Source organism: Phasianus colchicus, chromosome 2 (genome assembly GCF_987193195.1).
Source record: "Phasianus colchicus chromosome 2, bPhaCol1.hap1.1, whole genome shotgun sequence".
NCBI lineage: Eukaryota > Metazoa > Chordata > Aves > Galliformes > Phasianidae > Phasianus > Phasianus colchicus.
In genome coordinates, this window is record NC_143437.1 from 56,024,359 (window position 1) to 56,041,484 (window position 17,126).

Sequence of the window (17,126 nt, forward strand, 5' to 3'; positions counted from 1 at the left end):
CAAGTGTGGGGCATCAACTACCTCCCTGTCCATTTACCATCCTCAGGGAGCTGCAGAGAGCAGGGAGAGGTTGCCTCTGAGCCTCCTCTTCTCTAGACTGGACAACTCAAGTACTACCTGCCTATCCTCCTAGGTGACAGGTCTGGGAGGCATGTCCTGCTTTGGTGCTCTCCTCTGAATGATTTTGAGGACCTTAACATCATTTTTATATTGTGCAGTCCAGAACTGAATACAATATTAAAGATGAGGCCACACCAGTGCTAAACATAGCAAGAGAATCTCTTTTAACTATCTGGCTATGCTGTTCAGTGTACCCAAAAAACAGGTTGTCTTCTTGGTTGTTAACTCATATTGAGCCTGCTGTCACCAGCACCCTCAGGTCCCTTCCTGCTGAGCTACTTTCTAGCCACTCCTCTCCCAATCTGTCCCTGTACCCAATATTGCTGTGTCCTTGCTACAGAAAATCACATATGGCCCACGAAGAACTCAAACCCACTGGCACACTAACAAACTGAGCTAACCAGCCCAGCTGAACAGCAATACATTGTGGGCTATTACACCTTTTCTTCCTACAAGAAGTAGATTTCTTACTACATGATGGTGTTAATTAGAAAGTTTTTTTTTTTTTTCATAGATAAATTCAGGAGACATACATGCTTCAAAAAAGCTCCAGAACTACACTAGTATCATTCAAGCATTTCAAGATTTGATCTGAAAGAGCCAAACCTCACCCACTGTATCTATTGTAGATACAGCAGCCAAATTCTCATACATCAGTATAGCAATATATTTGTTTACTGAAAACGTCATACAACTTTGTTAATTGTTCAAATGCCTTTTTAAAAATCATGCTAATACAAGTTTAGTGTTCCCTAATAGTTGTTTGTCCACTGCTGTGATGTTTCACAAAAATACTGTCAGGAGTGCTGTGGTCCGTGCTGTCTTTTGTACTAACTGGACAGGTCATACATAGCAAGCATTCCTTTGCATGTGTTTTAACAAGAGTCTTGTGACTGTGGAACTCTACTTAGTATTTTATAGTCACAAATCCTTTGTTTTCTTACCTTCACTGATCTAAAAAAGGCTTTTATGAGTATATCACTGTTGTTCTGAAAGGTATGATTGAGCACTTCATAAACAACTCTATCCATAATTTCTGCATGGAGACACAGCAGATAACCAACTTCTATACCACCCCTCAGACAGACAATATACATTATACTAGGAATATGCTTTTTCAGGATATTCTGCCACTTTCCTTCCAAAACAGGTATCTTCTAGTATACTAACGGTTAATTGTTCAGTCTGCAGGACCCACACGATCACATATTACTTGCAGCACAAGCTGTAGTGTTAAACTTGTCTTCATTCAGGGAAAAAAGACATACATACATTTATACATATTTATTTTAATTTTTTAAAAGTAGCATTTGCAGTTTCTTTTAAGCATTCACCTCTCTTCTGCTTCAAATGTGCACTTATTGAGAGAAACATCTACTGGCTTTCATGTCCAAGATTCATACCAATAATAATACATGCCAGAATCAAGCTTCATTGCTTGTTGGCAGCTCCTGTCATGAAAACATACATAACTTGAGTGTAGAAAAGGCCTATATTTGTCATTAAGCAATAGGCTGAGACTGGATTAGTCTTCTTGAGTTGAAGAGTAACAACGCTTTCCAGAACACTGAAGCTCACATAGTAACTTTTGTTTCCTTTTGTATCCAGTAAGAGAACAAGGTGGTTGATTTTTCTATGGTAGCTTCTTTAGTTGGTAAGATTTCCTCATCATCTACAGCAAAACACCTGTTGTAGACTTCCATTATTCAGAAATGTCTTCTTTTAACAGCAAGAAAATACTTGATCTGGCATGTAGTTAAGCGAACTGGGAACAAACCAAATTTCATCCTTAGATAAACATATGTAACTACTATAGATTTTGATCTAACCCACACACAAAATTTTACACATACTACAAATAGAAACAGAAGCTATCAGCAAAAGACTATCTTACATTGTTTCAAATTAATTTGCAACTATACAATTTTAATGTAATAGAAAAAAGGAAAGGAATATAACAGAACAGGTATGAAGAGAAATATTTTCCAAACTTTTATTTGTGCACATTCATCAGGTGAAAAAGATAACTTTTACAGCTTCTTTGGTGCCCAATATTCAGCATACAAAAATGTAAAAGACTATTCACAAATAAAACACAAGCTCAAACTAAAAAAAAAAAAAAGTTTTAAGGTAGTGCACATCGTGACAGCTTTGCTTATGAATACACAGAAATTACTGCAAAAATAAATAGAATGTCTTTTTAAAAGCAGCAATTTCATATCTTGTAAACTTCTGTTTTTACAATACAGCACTGTTAAGAGTAAAATCCAAAAGGACTGGAGTTTATACTGTGGCCATGAACAAGAAAAAAGTCTGTATTCCTCTGCAATAGTTGGTCCAGTTTTCCTTTTTGCTTTTAGTCCAATGTGCAGCAGTCTTTAAAGGTGCTTGGTTAGGGAACCTAACCATCAAGTGGTGAGTTATAAAACTTATTTTCTGCTTTCAAACACGAAGGGGTAAATCTGCTCCACAGCACTGGCGACAGCCTTTACGTTTGGCCCTGAGATGTATTAAATAAAAAAAGGGAAAAAAAAAAGCAATAGGACGTGAAATAAATCAGACCATCACAAATTAAAACAACAATTGTCTTTAATAATTTTAGCTACTATAACTTTGCTTTGTAAATAAGAATAATTAAGAATCTTTTACTCCCATCACTTCTACTTACAAGAGAAAGACTCTAATGTGGAAGCTGTAAGATGTTCCACCCTGGCCAATGGCTAGACTACAAATAAACACTATTAGTTTCCTTACAAGTTTCATATTTCTTAATCAATCAGCCCAGGGAAGATGTAGCAGCTGAGTGTCAGAAATAAAAGAAATAATTTTACTTATACTACTCTTCTAGGAATTTGCACTACCCAGATTTGTATGACCTGGCTACACTTAATTCTTCTTTTAAATAGCTACAAACAAAAATTATTGCTAAATAATGCTGGATTTAACTTAAGTATGTTACAAGCAAATTTATCTTCGAAACTTTTCAATCTTGATTTTGCAAATAGCTCCAATCATTCATTTCAGGACATTTGAAAGCCAGAGAATGATTATTATCCCAAGATGAAGCAGCTGTTGGGTATCCGATTTACCAACATTTGAGGAAAGAAAATGAACTACCAGTGCTTTTTAACAGTACTAGACTCTTTTCCACAATGAACAATTGAGGTCATAAATGAACAAGCAACAAACATGCCAAAAGAAATTCATCCTGGACAGAAGTGTGGTGATGCAGATAAATGAAACCACAGAATCACAGAATCACAGAATCGTAGGGGTTGGAAGGGACCTCCAGAGATCATCGAGTCCAACCCCCCTGCCAAAGCAGGATCCCTACACCAGGTCGCACAGGTAGGCGTCCAGGCGGGTCTTGAATATCTCCAGAGAAGGAGACTCCACAACCTCCCTGGGCAGCCTGTTCCAGTGCTCCGTCACCCTCACTGTAAAGAAGTTCTTGCGCACATTGGTGCGGAACTTCCTATGCTCCAGCTTCTGGCCATTTCCCCTTGTCCTGTCTCCGCACACTGCTGAAAAGAGTCTGGCCTCGCCACTTTGCCCCCCACACCTTAGATATTTATAGACCTGGATCAGGTCCCCTCTCAGTCTTCTCTTCTCAAGGCTAAACAGACCCAGCTCACTTAGCCTTTCCTCATAGGGGAGATGCTCCAGGCCCTTCACCATCTTTGTGGCTCTCCGCTGGACTCTTTCCAAGAGATCCCTGTCTTTTTTGTACTGGGGAGCCCAGAACTGGACACAGAAAACCAGCTATTTCTCACATGCTTCAATGCCTAAGAACTCAATTTCTTTTTACTGCCCCTTTGGACTTCAGAAGTTAATGTCAAGTACAGAGAACCATTCAAAATGGCTCCCCAGAATCACAAATAACCTACTTACTGTCTATGTCTTATTTATGTAATGTGGAAAATACTGTTTGAACTTGCATGTTAAGTTAGGAAGAGAATGGAGTGGACCAGGATTATTCTTGTGTTTTCAAACTCAGCAAACTGAGTTAAATGTTCGCTTAAGCTTAGATAAAAGCCTGTAACGCTCTCCACCTTCTAGACAGATGCTGCACATTTCTCTAAGTTGTCTGCTACTGTATAAACACAAGCTCACGAGACAGCCTTCAGGAAGCAGCACTAGGAGCAGACACAGACTTACAGAAAGGCTAAATCTCATTAAGAAGATGATGTGATGCACTGAGATGATGTGATGCACTGAGTCTTGTAATACTTCAAGGATGCTCAAGCTTCCAGGTTATCTTAAATTTAATTTCTAGTTTGACTAGTTCAGAATACATGCTTCAATCTTGAAATACTTTTTCGCAGTATGTTTTCAGATTAAAATTCTGGAGTTTGTCTACTCAAAAACAAAATTCTCTTGAAATCTTGTGATAAACATTTCTCACAAAGTCTGGGTATTTGTCAAGAAATTAAAACAAAAATAAAAATCTCTACACAATTTCTGATACCCCTAGCTGAGCTCTAACATCCACAAGACAGAATTCCAGCTGAAGTGATATAAAGTGTTTTCTGGTTCTATGCTACTTTAATGGGTTCTCCTTAAAAATGAGATTTTCTCACAGCTGGGAAAAGTCATTGATGCCTGTAATTCAGGTAGCAGTTCTCTTCCAGCTGAACTTCAGTAGAAGAGAGCAGAAGTCTGAAGCACTGTAAACACTGGCCATACTCAGTAATGACAAAATGCTATGCTCTATTACATGGTTCTATAAATCCGAAGCTTGGAAACATACATTCATGAAAGGGCTGTCAATGCTTTACGTAGTGTAGTTTACAGTATTATGAAGATTTTTAAAAAATGGAAAAAATAAAATACAAACAAATGAAGCCCCCAGACCTTGTCCACTCAAGGTAATTTTTAAGCCTATCAATCATAACATTTTCTATGTAACTCCTCTGGCAAACAATTTAGACAAAAGCACTGGGAAACAAAATCCACTCAATCTACTCAACGTATCTATTTTGTATGTCATCTTTTCCTAACTAACTGTCCCTGAAGTTGAATATTCCCAACAAGTTAAATATTTACAGCATCAAAATACCTGTAACTGTGATACTGCCAGTTGAAAAAATCTGTAAGGTAGCTCTGAGAGTTTTTATTCTGTAGCACACAGCAGGATGAAGTTCTGGTTCATAACTAGGAAACAAAATAAGAGGTCAAAACTCAAAAAGAAAAGATTAAGAGTTATACAAGCACTGTTACTCTTTAAAATCCTACCGTACCTAGCATGAGGTCTGTTATTCTTCGTAAATTCTGGCAATCTGATCTCAAAGGGCATGTTGCACACTGCTAAAACATTCACAACTTTAAAATCTGTGAAAATTACCTTTTTAAAAAGAGAGGAAAGAGTCATTAAAAATTCAATTCATAGAGAAGCAGAGACGTATGCATTGCAAAAAATCTTAAAAGAGTACTATAAGAATACTAGTTAATAGTATCTTGATCAATGTGATTAATTCATTTCTGATAAGAGTCTAAAGAGTACTTAATGGATTCAAATCATTTACTTTATCCTTCTATAGTACAATAGTTGTACTATATTGTACTACTATTTCACAGTTGCACTATGTGGTTTTAGTACAATTTACTTTAAGAATGAGATGCAGAAACAACTCATTGCTATTAAACACATCAAATTTGAAAGCAAACTAAAATCATGAGACAAAGCAAGCAAAAAAAAAAAAGTTCCATATTGCAAAGTATTCTTTTAACAATGAAAAAGTATCTTTAGTGTTTCATTGCTATAAATGATTTTATTAAAGGTAGGAATAAGAAAGAAGACAAAAATTGCTTCATTTCAAATCTCCACTCTGGCAACCTCTTCTTTACAGTCTTTCACCTTCTGCGGCCTACCACAGACCACTGACATTGTAATTCTCTTTTCACGGCTATCCTACATTAAAGTAGCCAACAGACGATACCTAAACAAGTGCACTGATCAATAGTCAGTAAGATCAATGGAGAATATTTCTTTCAGTGTATTTGAAACAAATTAAACAGAAAGTGACCATTCCTCAGTCAAAACTTCTAAGAAGTATGAGTGGAAGCAACAAACCTTATAAAAAGGTCAGCTATTACTTTAAACCTTAAAATACATTCTACTTAAACCACTCACTTTATTATAAAACTTTGTGCATCTACAATGGAGGCACTGTTCATCGCCCAATTATCCAATGTTCTGCTCCAGCTTTTAGAGCCTGGCTCTAATGCATACATTTTTAGCAATAAAATTGCCTAACTTCTGCTTGGGTCGAATACAGCCTGAATGAGATGGCCTGCTGGTAAACACAAATTGCAGACAAACAGCAGAACTGACTATCAGGACGTTTTAAAACACATTTTCATACTGTGAGTCATTCATAACCCTTACAACACAGTTCAAGTAGTATTTTTGACTGGGAACTGTAACCCAAATCCAGAAAAGAGGAGCTTCATGCCCTGACTTTTTCATTTGACTTACTTTCAGCTATGCAATCTCACAACACAGCAGCATTTCCCTCCACTGTAATTAACAGGGCTAAAACGTGCCCTAAACAAGATAGACATGCATTTGCTATTCCACCATAAATGAAGGAAATTGTCTTCAAATGACAGTTTGGCTTATACATTTCAGCACTTCTTCCAAATGAATAGAAAAATACATTGTAAGATTCAAGAAACAATTGTGGGTGGTTCATTTAACAAATACTCTTCATCAGCCAAAGAAAAAGCACAATTCTAAGCTGCCAAATGAAACTCAAATCCACAAAGTAAGACAGATTCTCTTTGATAGCATCTGGAAAATGTATTCTGTAACAAAAGGGGCATCTGAGTGAAAACATGCTTGTTGCTGAACTTCTACGTTCCCTCATTTTTTCTTTCTAAAATGAATGCCTACCAGCATTGCTTAAGTCACACAATTTCATTTTCATTAGAATTACCTGAAAACCTAGTTTCTGTAGACAACGAGCTAATCGTCTGGCACCAAATTTAGCTTCTTCTTCACTGTAAAGTAGAAAGACAATCTAGCATTAATAAAGTATATACTTACGTGCACACATACTAAATAGATGATCAGACTATATGTCTTTATTATAGCCTTTATTTCATCCGGCTGTACATACCACACTCTATTTTCACTGTCTAGATATTCAAATAGAATTCTTTATACCATATTTGAAGACTATCTCAGCGCTTAGTTCAAGTCAGTAGGAGCTGCAGTGGAAGTCATACTTTGATTATATGTAAATGCTCTTAAGAGACAAATATGACCACAAGCAGCCTGAATTTGGCCATTCTGACTGATGGTTACCTTTCACCCCACTCTCCTTTACAATGGGTGTGTTAACTTCCCTGGAGGTATAGAAAGAATGCAGTGTTTAACATTCCTACTAGTAGAAAGCACAACAAAAAGTTTAGGAGAAAAGCTCACCATACAGTTACATAGTGAGAGAGGAAAACAAACAACTCTATCATTTGAAGGTAGTACTGACCAAACATTATCCATTTTGAGATGGAGAACATATACAAAAAGCATACAAATTTATCACTGTATTTTATCCACAGTGTGGACACACATCTTAAGAGGAACTTAGCCTAATGAGCCTCAATGAGTTCAGTGAGTTCCTGTATCTGAATTAAATTTGCTCTTGCTTCTTTCCAGTCCCTCAGTAGTATATAATCTGATTAAATTCAGGTAGGTTTTCATGTAGTAATAAAAGAGACATTCCTTAAAAAACATGATTCCTTTCTAGATTTCAAGTTCTGGCTTAATATATACATATTTCTTAGAGAGTTTTCAAGTGAAATCACTAGGATTTTTTTCATAAAGTAGTTTTTCCAACTGTTCTTCCAGAAGGCTGAAATGATGTTTCTTAAGATTTCAATTTGGTCCAAGGCAGATACTGCATAGATAAATTCCACCCAAATGCTTAGTTGGCAAGAACGTGATACAGTGTGAGGGAATCTTAACAGTGGCAAGCACTGCCTCTTGCTAACTTCCTCATCTGTAACATTATGTTCTAAAATACACATCAATTTCATCCACAGAAAGGATTTTCATGAACTCACCTTGTGGCTCCTGTGCAAATAACTTTTCCTGAGGACCAAATTGTGGCTGTAATCCTAGGTTTTCTAAGTTTCATTAATACTTTCTAAAAAGGAAAATGAAAATGAAGCATTGGGAATCAGTTCAATTTCATACTAAGAAAAAAAAATTAACTACACTAATAATATTCTATTTATTTTTTATAAGTCTTGAACTTTTTCCTTTATCTCTTTCAGTAATTACAAAGTAAGCTCCTGAGAAGAGCTAAATAAACATGCATTGGATTAGCTGTTCAATTTTAACACAGAAAAAAGTTACTCTCTAAAAAAAAGCTGAAAGCCACGGCACCATTATTTTTTTGTTATTATTATCACGACTATCACACTGCTAATTTCTTATCAGGATATATTTTCTGGGAAAAGAAAATCAAATTTGGAGGAGACAAGTTAGACCCTAACGCATAGGAGGGAGATCAGATATCTTATACTTAATAAACAGGCTTAGCATTTGGCATAACTCAAACATTCTGCATAACTACAGAAATAAAACTTCTCTATCCATCATACGTGGATATCAGATGCATGAAGTTTTAGCTTAAGGAACATATGTAAAAACAGATAACTGTGTTATGTTAAATCTCTTACCCCAACATCACGCTTGTATATCACATTTGCTCCCTCTAATGCAATCTTTCTCAAGTTTAAATGACATCTTGTTCTAAAAACACACACTACATTTGTGATTAAAATGTCCAATGCAACATCACTGTCTGCATCCATTGGGGTGATTTACAACTCAGTTCTCACAACAGTTCACCATGAAGATCACATCCTGAGAATGAAAACAATAAAGTTAAGCATACCAGTAGAAAATTGCCTATTAACACTGTTCTTGTATACACTCATCCCTTAAATGAGACAAGAAGCAGAAGTGACTACAGTCTGACTCATTTAAGTCCAGTGTGTGTGGAGAGGGTGGGGGTGTCTGCATCCTGTGCACTATAAAATAGGAGGCTGCTTGTTTGAAGCCACATTGCCAGACTTAACACATAAAATGTATGTATTTTATTTTTAAATCTACTGGTTAAATATGTTACAGCTCTTAGCAACTATATTAGGATACTGCAAAGCTTATTAAAACATTTTCCATAGCTTCAAAGGATAAATGAGAAATGAGCTGAGGAATGAGTTGACAATGTCACTAGACGCCTCAGGAAAATGCATTTCTCTCACTGATTACATTGATAATTCTGAACAGCTTATCATTTGTATTGAAATGGATGAGCCTGCTGAATAACTTTGAAACTCAGAGGTTACACACACTGCAGCCTGTAGACAGTCTGTGACCAAAGCTTACCTACTTCTCACCCAGCATTCTTGGCCGAACTCTTCAAATGTAAGAGCATGGGGTGAACTATACAAACTATCCTGATGGCAGCAACAGGCCATGAGACATAGGAGCCTCTCATCCCCTTCTGCTCTGCCACAGGAATGACACAGAACGAGCATACGGTGTGCACACAGCAAAATCAAATGTTTCTAAGGAACACTATGGGTGTTACTATGAAGGTACAGGACAGTTACCCAGCAAACACACAGCAAACCTAATGGAGCCAAGAACTGCTCAGTCTGCCTATGCATGCCAGGGGTAATGCTCCTACCAAACACATTGACCAGAAAATGACTGTGAGACAGGGAGCAGGCATATTGCTCAATTCCATCCTGCAACTAATGGCATCACTTCTGTAAGCACACCAAAGCCAAGATGGCTGGTATTTCAGATAAATTCCAGATGAAGTATTTGGAGAAAGGTGGGGGAAATAAAGAGCAAGAACATTGGTATAAAGTAAAAAGGACTTACAGAAAAATTCTTTAATAAGCTCTGATATTTTTATTTGTATAAGAATGCAAAAATCTTAGTTCTCATTCAGGAGAATGAGGTTAAGCAGAGAGCAGTCTGAGGGTTAGAGGCAATAGTATCCCAGATAGCTCTTGAGCCACTCATTTAAAACGTTAGTAAAATTTCATCCCAAATGAATCCCAGAAGAAAGCAAAGGCCAAAATCAAAGAAAAATTGTCAGATATGCAACATGCTCTACACATTCAAAGCAATTGAAAAAGTAGAAGACTTATGTATCAAAAACACCCATACACATAACTCAATGCAATGCACATTTATAATCTTATAAATCTTTTGTTTTACGTATCAAATCTACAAGACACAAACTTATCAATGTTATTATCATTATTTCCACTTGACTATGACTTCCTAAATGTCACAATAAAACTCACTGCCAACACAGAATAATGTATAGTGCAGATGTGTGTAATGCACTTGATAAACTGCTAAGACAGTCACCTTTTCTATTGTGCAGCTGGCTCCCAGCTAAAAGAATTATTTTATAATTATTGGTTTGTCCAATATAAGAAAAGGAGAGGCAGGTGACTAACACAGAAATCGATGAAGAAATGGCAAGAGAGGGAGAAAACCAAAGGCAACGTGTGGGGGAGAGAAGGCAGAGAAGAGAACAAACAGTTACTAATTAGTATTCCCAGATCTTTTTTTTTTTTTTTTTAATTCAAAATTATATGAATCCTATGAAGTTACAAATGACTTGTTCCATCTGGTTTTGCTGGACTACTACAGATTGGGTTAGCAATTTATGGCACCAGATCCAAAGATAGCACATATGCAGACTTTGAACAGCACACAGGCAGGGACAGCGTAGAACGAGGAGCTGGAAGCCACGGCATCCTGAGAGAGGCATTTGTTTTCCACCCTGGCTCCATGTCCTGACTTTTGCTGAAGTCACTTACTGGAACCCAGGAACTAATGCTGGGCAAGAAGATACCTGCAATGGGCACTGTCTCCCAGATTTCACCAGGTTCCTACTGGCATATTCAATCTCTGCATTATGGAAGAATAATGCCAACGTGCAGAAGAACCTCAAAAGGTTCCTAACTGCTAAGCAAACTATAATACTGTACGAGAATATCTCCATGAAACACCGGCAGTTTGTCTTAAATAGAACCTGGGAGAAAAGCTTTAAGGACAAAAGAAAAAGCAATTGAGAGACATGAAAATTACAACTTAAAAGGAAAAGATCACTAAAGGGAAATTTACAGGAAAAATCTCAATGTTAAAATCACAGAATCGTAGGGGTTGGAAGGGACCTCCAGAGATCATCGAGTCCAACCTCCCTGCCAAAGCAGGTTCCCTACACCAAGTCGCACAAGTAGGTGTCCAGGTGGGTCCTGAATATCTCCAGAAAAGGAGACTCCACAACTTCCCTGGGCAGCCTGTTCCAGTGCTCTGTCACCCTCACTGTAAAGAAGTTCTTGCGCACATTGGTGCGGAACTTCTTATGCTGCAGTTTCTGGCCGTTTCCCCTTGTCCTGTCTCCACACACTTCTGAAAACAGTCTGGCCTCGCCACTCTGCCCCCCACACCTCAGATATTTATAGACCTGGATCAGGTCCCCTCTCAGTCTTCTCTTCTCAAGGCTAAACAGACCCAGTTCACTTAGCCTTTCTTCATAGGGGAGATGCTCCAGGCCCTTCACCATCTTTGTGGCCCTCCGCTGGACTCTTTCCAAGAGATCCCTGTCAGTGTTGTGGAACTGTCTGTAAGAAGGTTTTCAGAAATCACTATGTATCTTAGTTAGGTGTACAATTTACCTGAATGAGTTTTAAGGGAGAAAAATAGTAAGATATTAGGGTACCATACCCCCATTTTCATTAGCCACATTCTGAAAGCTCAAGACAACAGACATATAGGGAGGACCTTTTTAAATCTGTAATCTAATTTGAATTGTAGCTAATATTCTAGACTGTGGTTTGCAACGTTCAGTTAAAAAGTGACAGAATTTTTCATAAGACCAGTTATGTAAATACAGCATAAGAACTAAAAAACTGCCTTTTTGTGACTGTAGCATTATCTGATCTAACAAAAGAAGTTCACTGAAACACTTCATTCAAATGCTGAACATTTCAAATATTCACTATGAAATTTCTCTCATCTGCACTAAAATGACTGCACTTGCTGCTGCTAAATACCACCCAAATTCCTTCAAAATCTGAGTGTGGAAAATTTCAGATTCAATATGTCCATTCTCATTTAGCAAATAAATACAGCACCAACCTCTTCCAAGGCGTGGTTTAGAATTACTAGATGAAACAAGCTGCTTCTATACTTGGATGCTTCTGCTGAACAGTGAGCACAACCTGCTACAAGCTCTGCCTCAGGTGTTCATTTTGATGTCTCACGCTGTATCAGCAACAAAGAAAAAACTGTTCAGAAAAAGATGTGCTCCTTCTTCAGGAAGTCATAAAGAAATCCAAATGTGCAGCAACCACTTCAACAGAAATTAATGATTTAAAAAAAAAACTAATATATGCACCACATAAAAAGTTCCAAAACCATCTTTACAAAAATAGTGTAAGAAGGTTCATTAAAAACAAAACAAAACAAAAACCCTGTTCTTTCTTCTGTTTCTCTCCAGTAGCACAACCAGCTGGAACACATAGTTGTAACCAGTGCCTTGATGCTCCTCTTCCCCAGTTTTCCCTTCTCATCTCTGATTATTGATGCACCCTACTGCATCCCATTCAATGCCAAGTTGGATGGGGCCCCAGGCAGCCTGATCTTGTGCTAGCCCTGCTCACAACAGGGGGGTTGGAAGCAGATGATCTCTAAGGTCCTTTCCAACCCAAGACATTCTATGATCCCTTATGGGTAGCTCTGATCCATTCTGTTATTTTCCAAACTGAATTTCTACATTTGTTTCATATCTGCAAACTAGGGAAAATAATAATGTCATGATTTTAGAAAGACATTTTGATATTAAGGAACAGCCTTATGTACTTGCCTTTTACTATCCTGTATTTATGCACTTGCAGAGCAGAGGGACTGAACAGAAACTTAACATCTGGTTCTTTCCTGTTTAGGGTTCACAAATTCCAAGTTGATTTCACTGAGCTCAACTTATGTTCTCCTGATTAATATCACCCAAAAGTTCTCTCATCTGAACCTTAAATTTTTGGCAGCTTAAATCCCATTTCAAAAAGTACATTCTGCCAGCCACTGCTAATTTAGTAACAGACTAAAACAGAAGATAAAATCATTTACTTTTCTACACACACAGCTTTACTTTTGTATTGTGCATTTCATTCAGCTTTCTCCAGAGCAAGTAACAAGTTAACTTTGAATTCAAATTCTCTTGTATGAATGTAACAGAATCCACAGCAAGAGAGAAAAGATTCATAAATGCATCTTCACAAAAGTTTGTATTATTCTATTTTGTCATAGACATTTTGAAAGCTTGTTTTCTCTTAAACACAGATGTCAGGAAAACCAATGAAATATTGTCATTAAGAAAAAAAAAAAAAAGGAAGAAAAGCAAATAGATCAAGCAAAGAACATCAGAATAAGAACAATAAAAACTAAGAGCCAAATATTCTTGAGATAAGAAGTAGTGTATTCTACCCTGAAACTAGAGAAACTTCCCACTTTAGAGTAAGAACATTTCGAAGGAAGGAGAGAGAAAAAGATTGCACACTGCAATTCTTGAACAAAGCATTACCCATACATCCTCAATTAGGACCAAGGCCATACTATTTTTGAAACTATATAAACACACACAGAGAAACACACCCTGCACTGAAATCTTGCAATCTATAAAAAGCCATCTTGCTCTGACTTCCAAAAAAAAATTCCAAACCAACACCACTGTCATCATCAAAGAGAAGGGAAAGGCACTTGGGAAAGGGTATATAAACAAAGTACTATTTTAAGCTTTTGGCTATCTTTAAGCTGAGAAACTCAGAGTTATGAAGGTAGATGATGGGTACCTAACAACGGTGATGCTAACATCAGAAAAGCTTCGTGAACATATCTGTCACACCAGCAGAAGGACAAGCAACTTGTACTGGTTATTTTTAACCTAAGCGATTTGCCAACTGATTCCAAAAACTGTTCCAACAGCCCAATGGACAGTGTTCCCAGTGGAACATACTGCTGTTGCTGTTGACATTTCAACAAATAGCTTGAAAAGTATTTTTGACTAAGTTATGAAAAGAGTCCAGGTGAGAACGAAGAACACGAAACATAAATCCTAGTGGGATCCAGGAGATAATTAATTCCATCCTCCTGTTTGTGTGCAGGCCCTGGGGAAGCAGGTCCCTATGAACTGAAGCTGGCAGACCTGAGGACTGCTCGAATCCTGGAATACAACACTGTCACAGTGATAGGTGGATGACTCCCAAGAAAAGAGGGTAATACTGCTACTGCCTGTCCAGGAACCCTCTGACTCAATCAGCTTTCTAAGTGTCAGGGCCAGAGGCGTGCGCTTTCATTTTTTATTGCCTCCAGTGGCAAGTTAAATTGTTCTAAAAGGGATCATTACCTTCAGACTAGCTCTTTCCAACTTCTGAGATTTACAGTTGCATGACTGTTTCCTATGGAACCAAAGCATATACAGCTTGGAAGAAATTTCCAAATATGTGCAAAACCTGCCAAAGTAGACACTTGTCCAAGAACAATATAAAAAACCATTATACCCTCAACACCAGGAGCAAGTAGGACACAAATTTCCCATTCTGCATTAGGGTCTCTTGGGTTAGACTACTGCGTGCCCACAGACCCGGGGTCTTCCAACACAAAGCCAAGCTGCTTACAGAGCTAGATGAGAAAGCCTACTTTCAGAGAGTAACTTGTAACAGGCCATTTTCCTCACGTTCTTCCCATCAAAATAAATCTGCCATAGCCAGAGTGTGAATCACTTTGCATCCAGCTCTGTGCCACGTCTCCCTCAAAGCATCAAGCGATAGCCTAGCTCCAGGTATTGAGAACTATCAATTTGATCTCAATAGCAAGATAGGCAGAAAACTGTCCCAAGCGCGATAAAAGCCTGGCCCAACAGGCTCGGTGGCCGTTCCACGCTGACAAACTAGCGAGAAAAACACAAAAGCTGAACGCTTTAGAATAAAGGGCAAGACGCGCGTTCCCTTTCTGCCCGCCTCAGCTGAGGGAACTCCGCTAGCCGTGCTGCCGAGCCCGGCACGTGCCCGCCCGGTGCCGCAGCACTCAGGGCAGCAATCGCCTCCTCCGAGCCGCGTCCCGGAGTTCCCAGCCGAGCACAGCACAGACAAAGCGCGGACACAAGGCCTCGCGCCCACCCGCCAGCGCACCCCGCGCCGCACGCCCCGGCCGCCCGTCGGCACTTCGCCCCTTCAGGGGTCGCTCCCCCGGCCGAGCCGCACTCCCTCCCTCCAGCTTCCCCCACCTCCCGACTCCCGCCAGGGAAAGAGGTGGCGAGGGGACGCGCCGCCGCGAGGAGGGGAGGCCGAAGGCCGCGCTGCCTACCCCCGCAGCAGGAAGGGGCGCGGGCTCCCAGCGGCCGCCCGGCGGAGCCGCGTCCCTCGGGCAGAGGCTGGCGGTGGGGCCGGGCCCGCTAAGCAGCGGCCCGCGGGCGGCGGGGAAGAGCGCGGCCCGGCGGCGCGCGGCAGCCGTTACCGTGCGGGCGGGAGGCGGCTGGCGGGGTTGCTAGGCGCCCCGCCGCTCGCGCCCGGCGGCGTTCCGGATGACGGGCCGAGGCTCCGCGACAATAAACATCCCCCAGCGCCGCGGGCATAGACGCGACGCCGGCTAGAGCGGCCACCGGAAGTCGCTGCGGCGGGAGGGGAGGAAGGGGGCTGCGCCTGCGGCGCACTTCCGGTGTCGTGTGGGGTGTGTGGGGGGTCGCCATTGGCGCGTGCTGTTGCGATAGGCAGTTGCGATAGGCGTTGTTTTTCAGCGTGCTGATAGGATCCTCCATAGTACAAAGCTGTAGTGCGAGGCCGTGGTGTTTGAGCGGAACGTTGGGCCCAAACAAAGCCGAGCCGAGAGGTCTGTTTCTTATTGGAGGGGACTGAGAGCCCCTTGAGACCTGTAGAAGGCTGTCCACCTGAGTGCTGTGTTTCTGTGTCAAAATGGTTTAAGTGAGACTGCTGCTTAAGCTCTTCCAACAGGCAGCCGGTGTCATTGCTGCAAAGTGGGTGCATGGGGCGTGCTCTGAGGAGATACCCAAGGGCTCTATGATGGCAGTTGGAGTGGCACTGGCTGTCTGTCCTGGGCAGCCCTTGGCATGTGGCATGGCCCGTCTGTGCCAAGCTGTCGTTTACCTATACTTACGTATTGTCTTTGCTGTGTGTTGTGCTTCTTAGACTCATTGAATGGCTTGGATTGGAAGGGATCTCAAAGACCACCCAGTTTCAACCCCATGCCATGGGCAGAGCTGCCCCCCAGCAGCTCAGCTGCTCAGGGCCCCATTCAGCCTGGCTTTGAGCACCTCCAGGGATGGGGCATCCACAGCTTCTCTGGGTAGCAGTGTCAGCGCCTCACCATCCATTCAGTGAAAAATTTTCCCATCATCTAATCTAAATCTTTCCTCTTTCAGTTAGAAACCATTTCCCCTTGTTCTATCATTATCTACCACGTGATGTTTGGGAACTTTTGAATAATTGGGCTTGGGTGCGGTGGAGCCAATTGAGGGCACAGCACCTGAATGAAAGAAAATGGTCTGGTTGAGTTCATAAAGACACGTCAGTCTTTGTGAGAAATGTATATGTTTGTACATGTATTTATGGGTGTATACTGCACAGTATTGACAATTGGATTGACACTAGATTGACAATTTTCTGAGGATCTGTAACAATGTGTGAAGTGATTGTGGAATGGCTTTCATTAGGATAAACAGTATGAAAATCTTTAGAGTTGGAATGTTTTCCTCTGCTACGTTAAATTCAAAAATTGAAATTCGTTGCTAAGTTCTCCTGATGGAAGTAATTTAGATTCTCGCAGATCGTTAACCCAGGCTTTGTCTTCCCATTAGAGGGGGCTGCGCTAACGCCACCACGCAGCAGCACTGCCACCCTGTGGCGTTTGCTGGAACGGATCCGTTTCATTTCGGTGGAGACGGTAAAAT

The 17,126-nt window shown here is 40.2% G+C and overlaps 1 protein-coding gene across 5 annotated transcripts; it reads right to left on the reverse strand.

The window, feature by feature from the left end:
- Window positions 1-1,389: 1,389 nt before the first annotated feature.
- On the reverse strand, window positions 1,390-16,454 carry TBPL1 (TATA-box binding protein like 1). 5 transcript variants are annotated; one of them, XM_031610682.2, is made up of 7 exons: window positions 15,527-15,668; window positions 8,809-8,995; window positions 8,188-8,270; window positions 7,059-7,122; window positions 5,361-5,464; window positions 5,180-5,274; window positions 1,390-2,620 (listed from the first exon to the last, which is right to left on the reverse strand). In XM_031610682.2, the coding sequence occupies exons 2-7, from the start codon at window positions 8,941-8,943 to the stop codon at window positions 2,550-2,552; spliced, it is 552 nt and encodes a 183-aa protein (XP_031466542.1). In that variant the 5' UTR covers window positions 8,944-8,995; window positions 15,527-15,668; the 3' UTR covers window positions 1,390-2,549. The 5 variants fall into 5 exon arrangements, 2 of the variants coding, with proteins under 2 accessions (XP_031466542.1, XP_089991890.1); XR_016464352.1 differs by lacking the exons at window positions 1,390-2,620; window positions 5,180-5,274; window positions 5,361-5,464; ... (1 more) ...; window positions 8,188-8,270; window positions 15,527-15,668 and adding exons at window positions 11,631-11,787; window positions 12,305-12,430; window positions 15,677-16,454 and having other exon boundaries at window positions 8,858-8,995; XR_016464353.1 differs by lacking the exons at window positions 1,390-2,620; window positions 5,180-5,274; window positions 5,361-5,464; ... (1 more) ...; window positions 8,188-8,270; window positions 15,527-15,668 and adding exons at window positions 11,678-11,787; window positions 12,305-12,430; window positions 15,677-16,454 and having other exon boundaries at window positions 8,910-8,995.
- Between the last annotated feature and the right edge of the window lie 672 nt (window positions 16,455-17,126).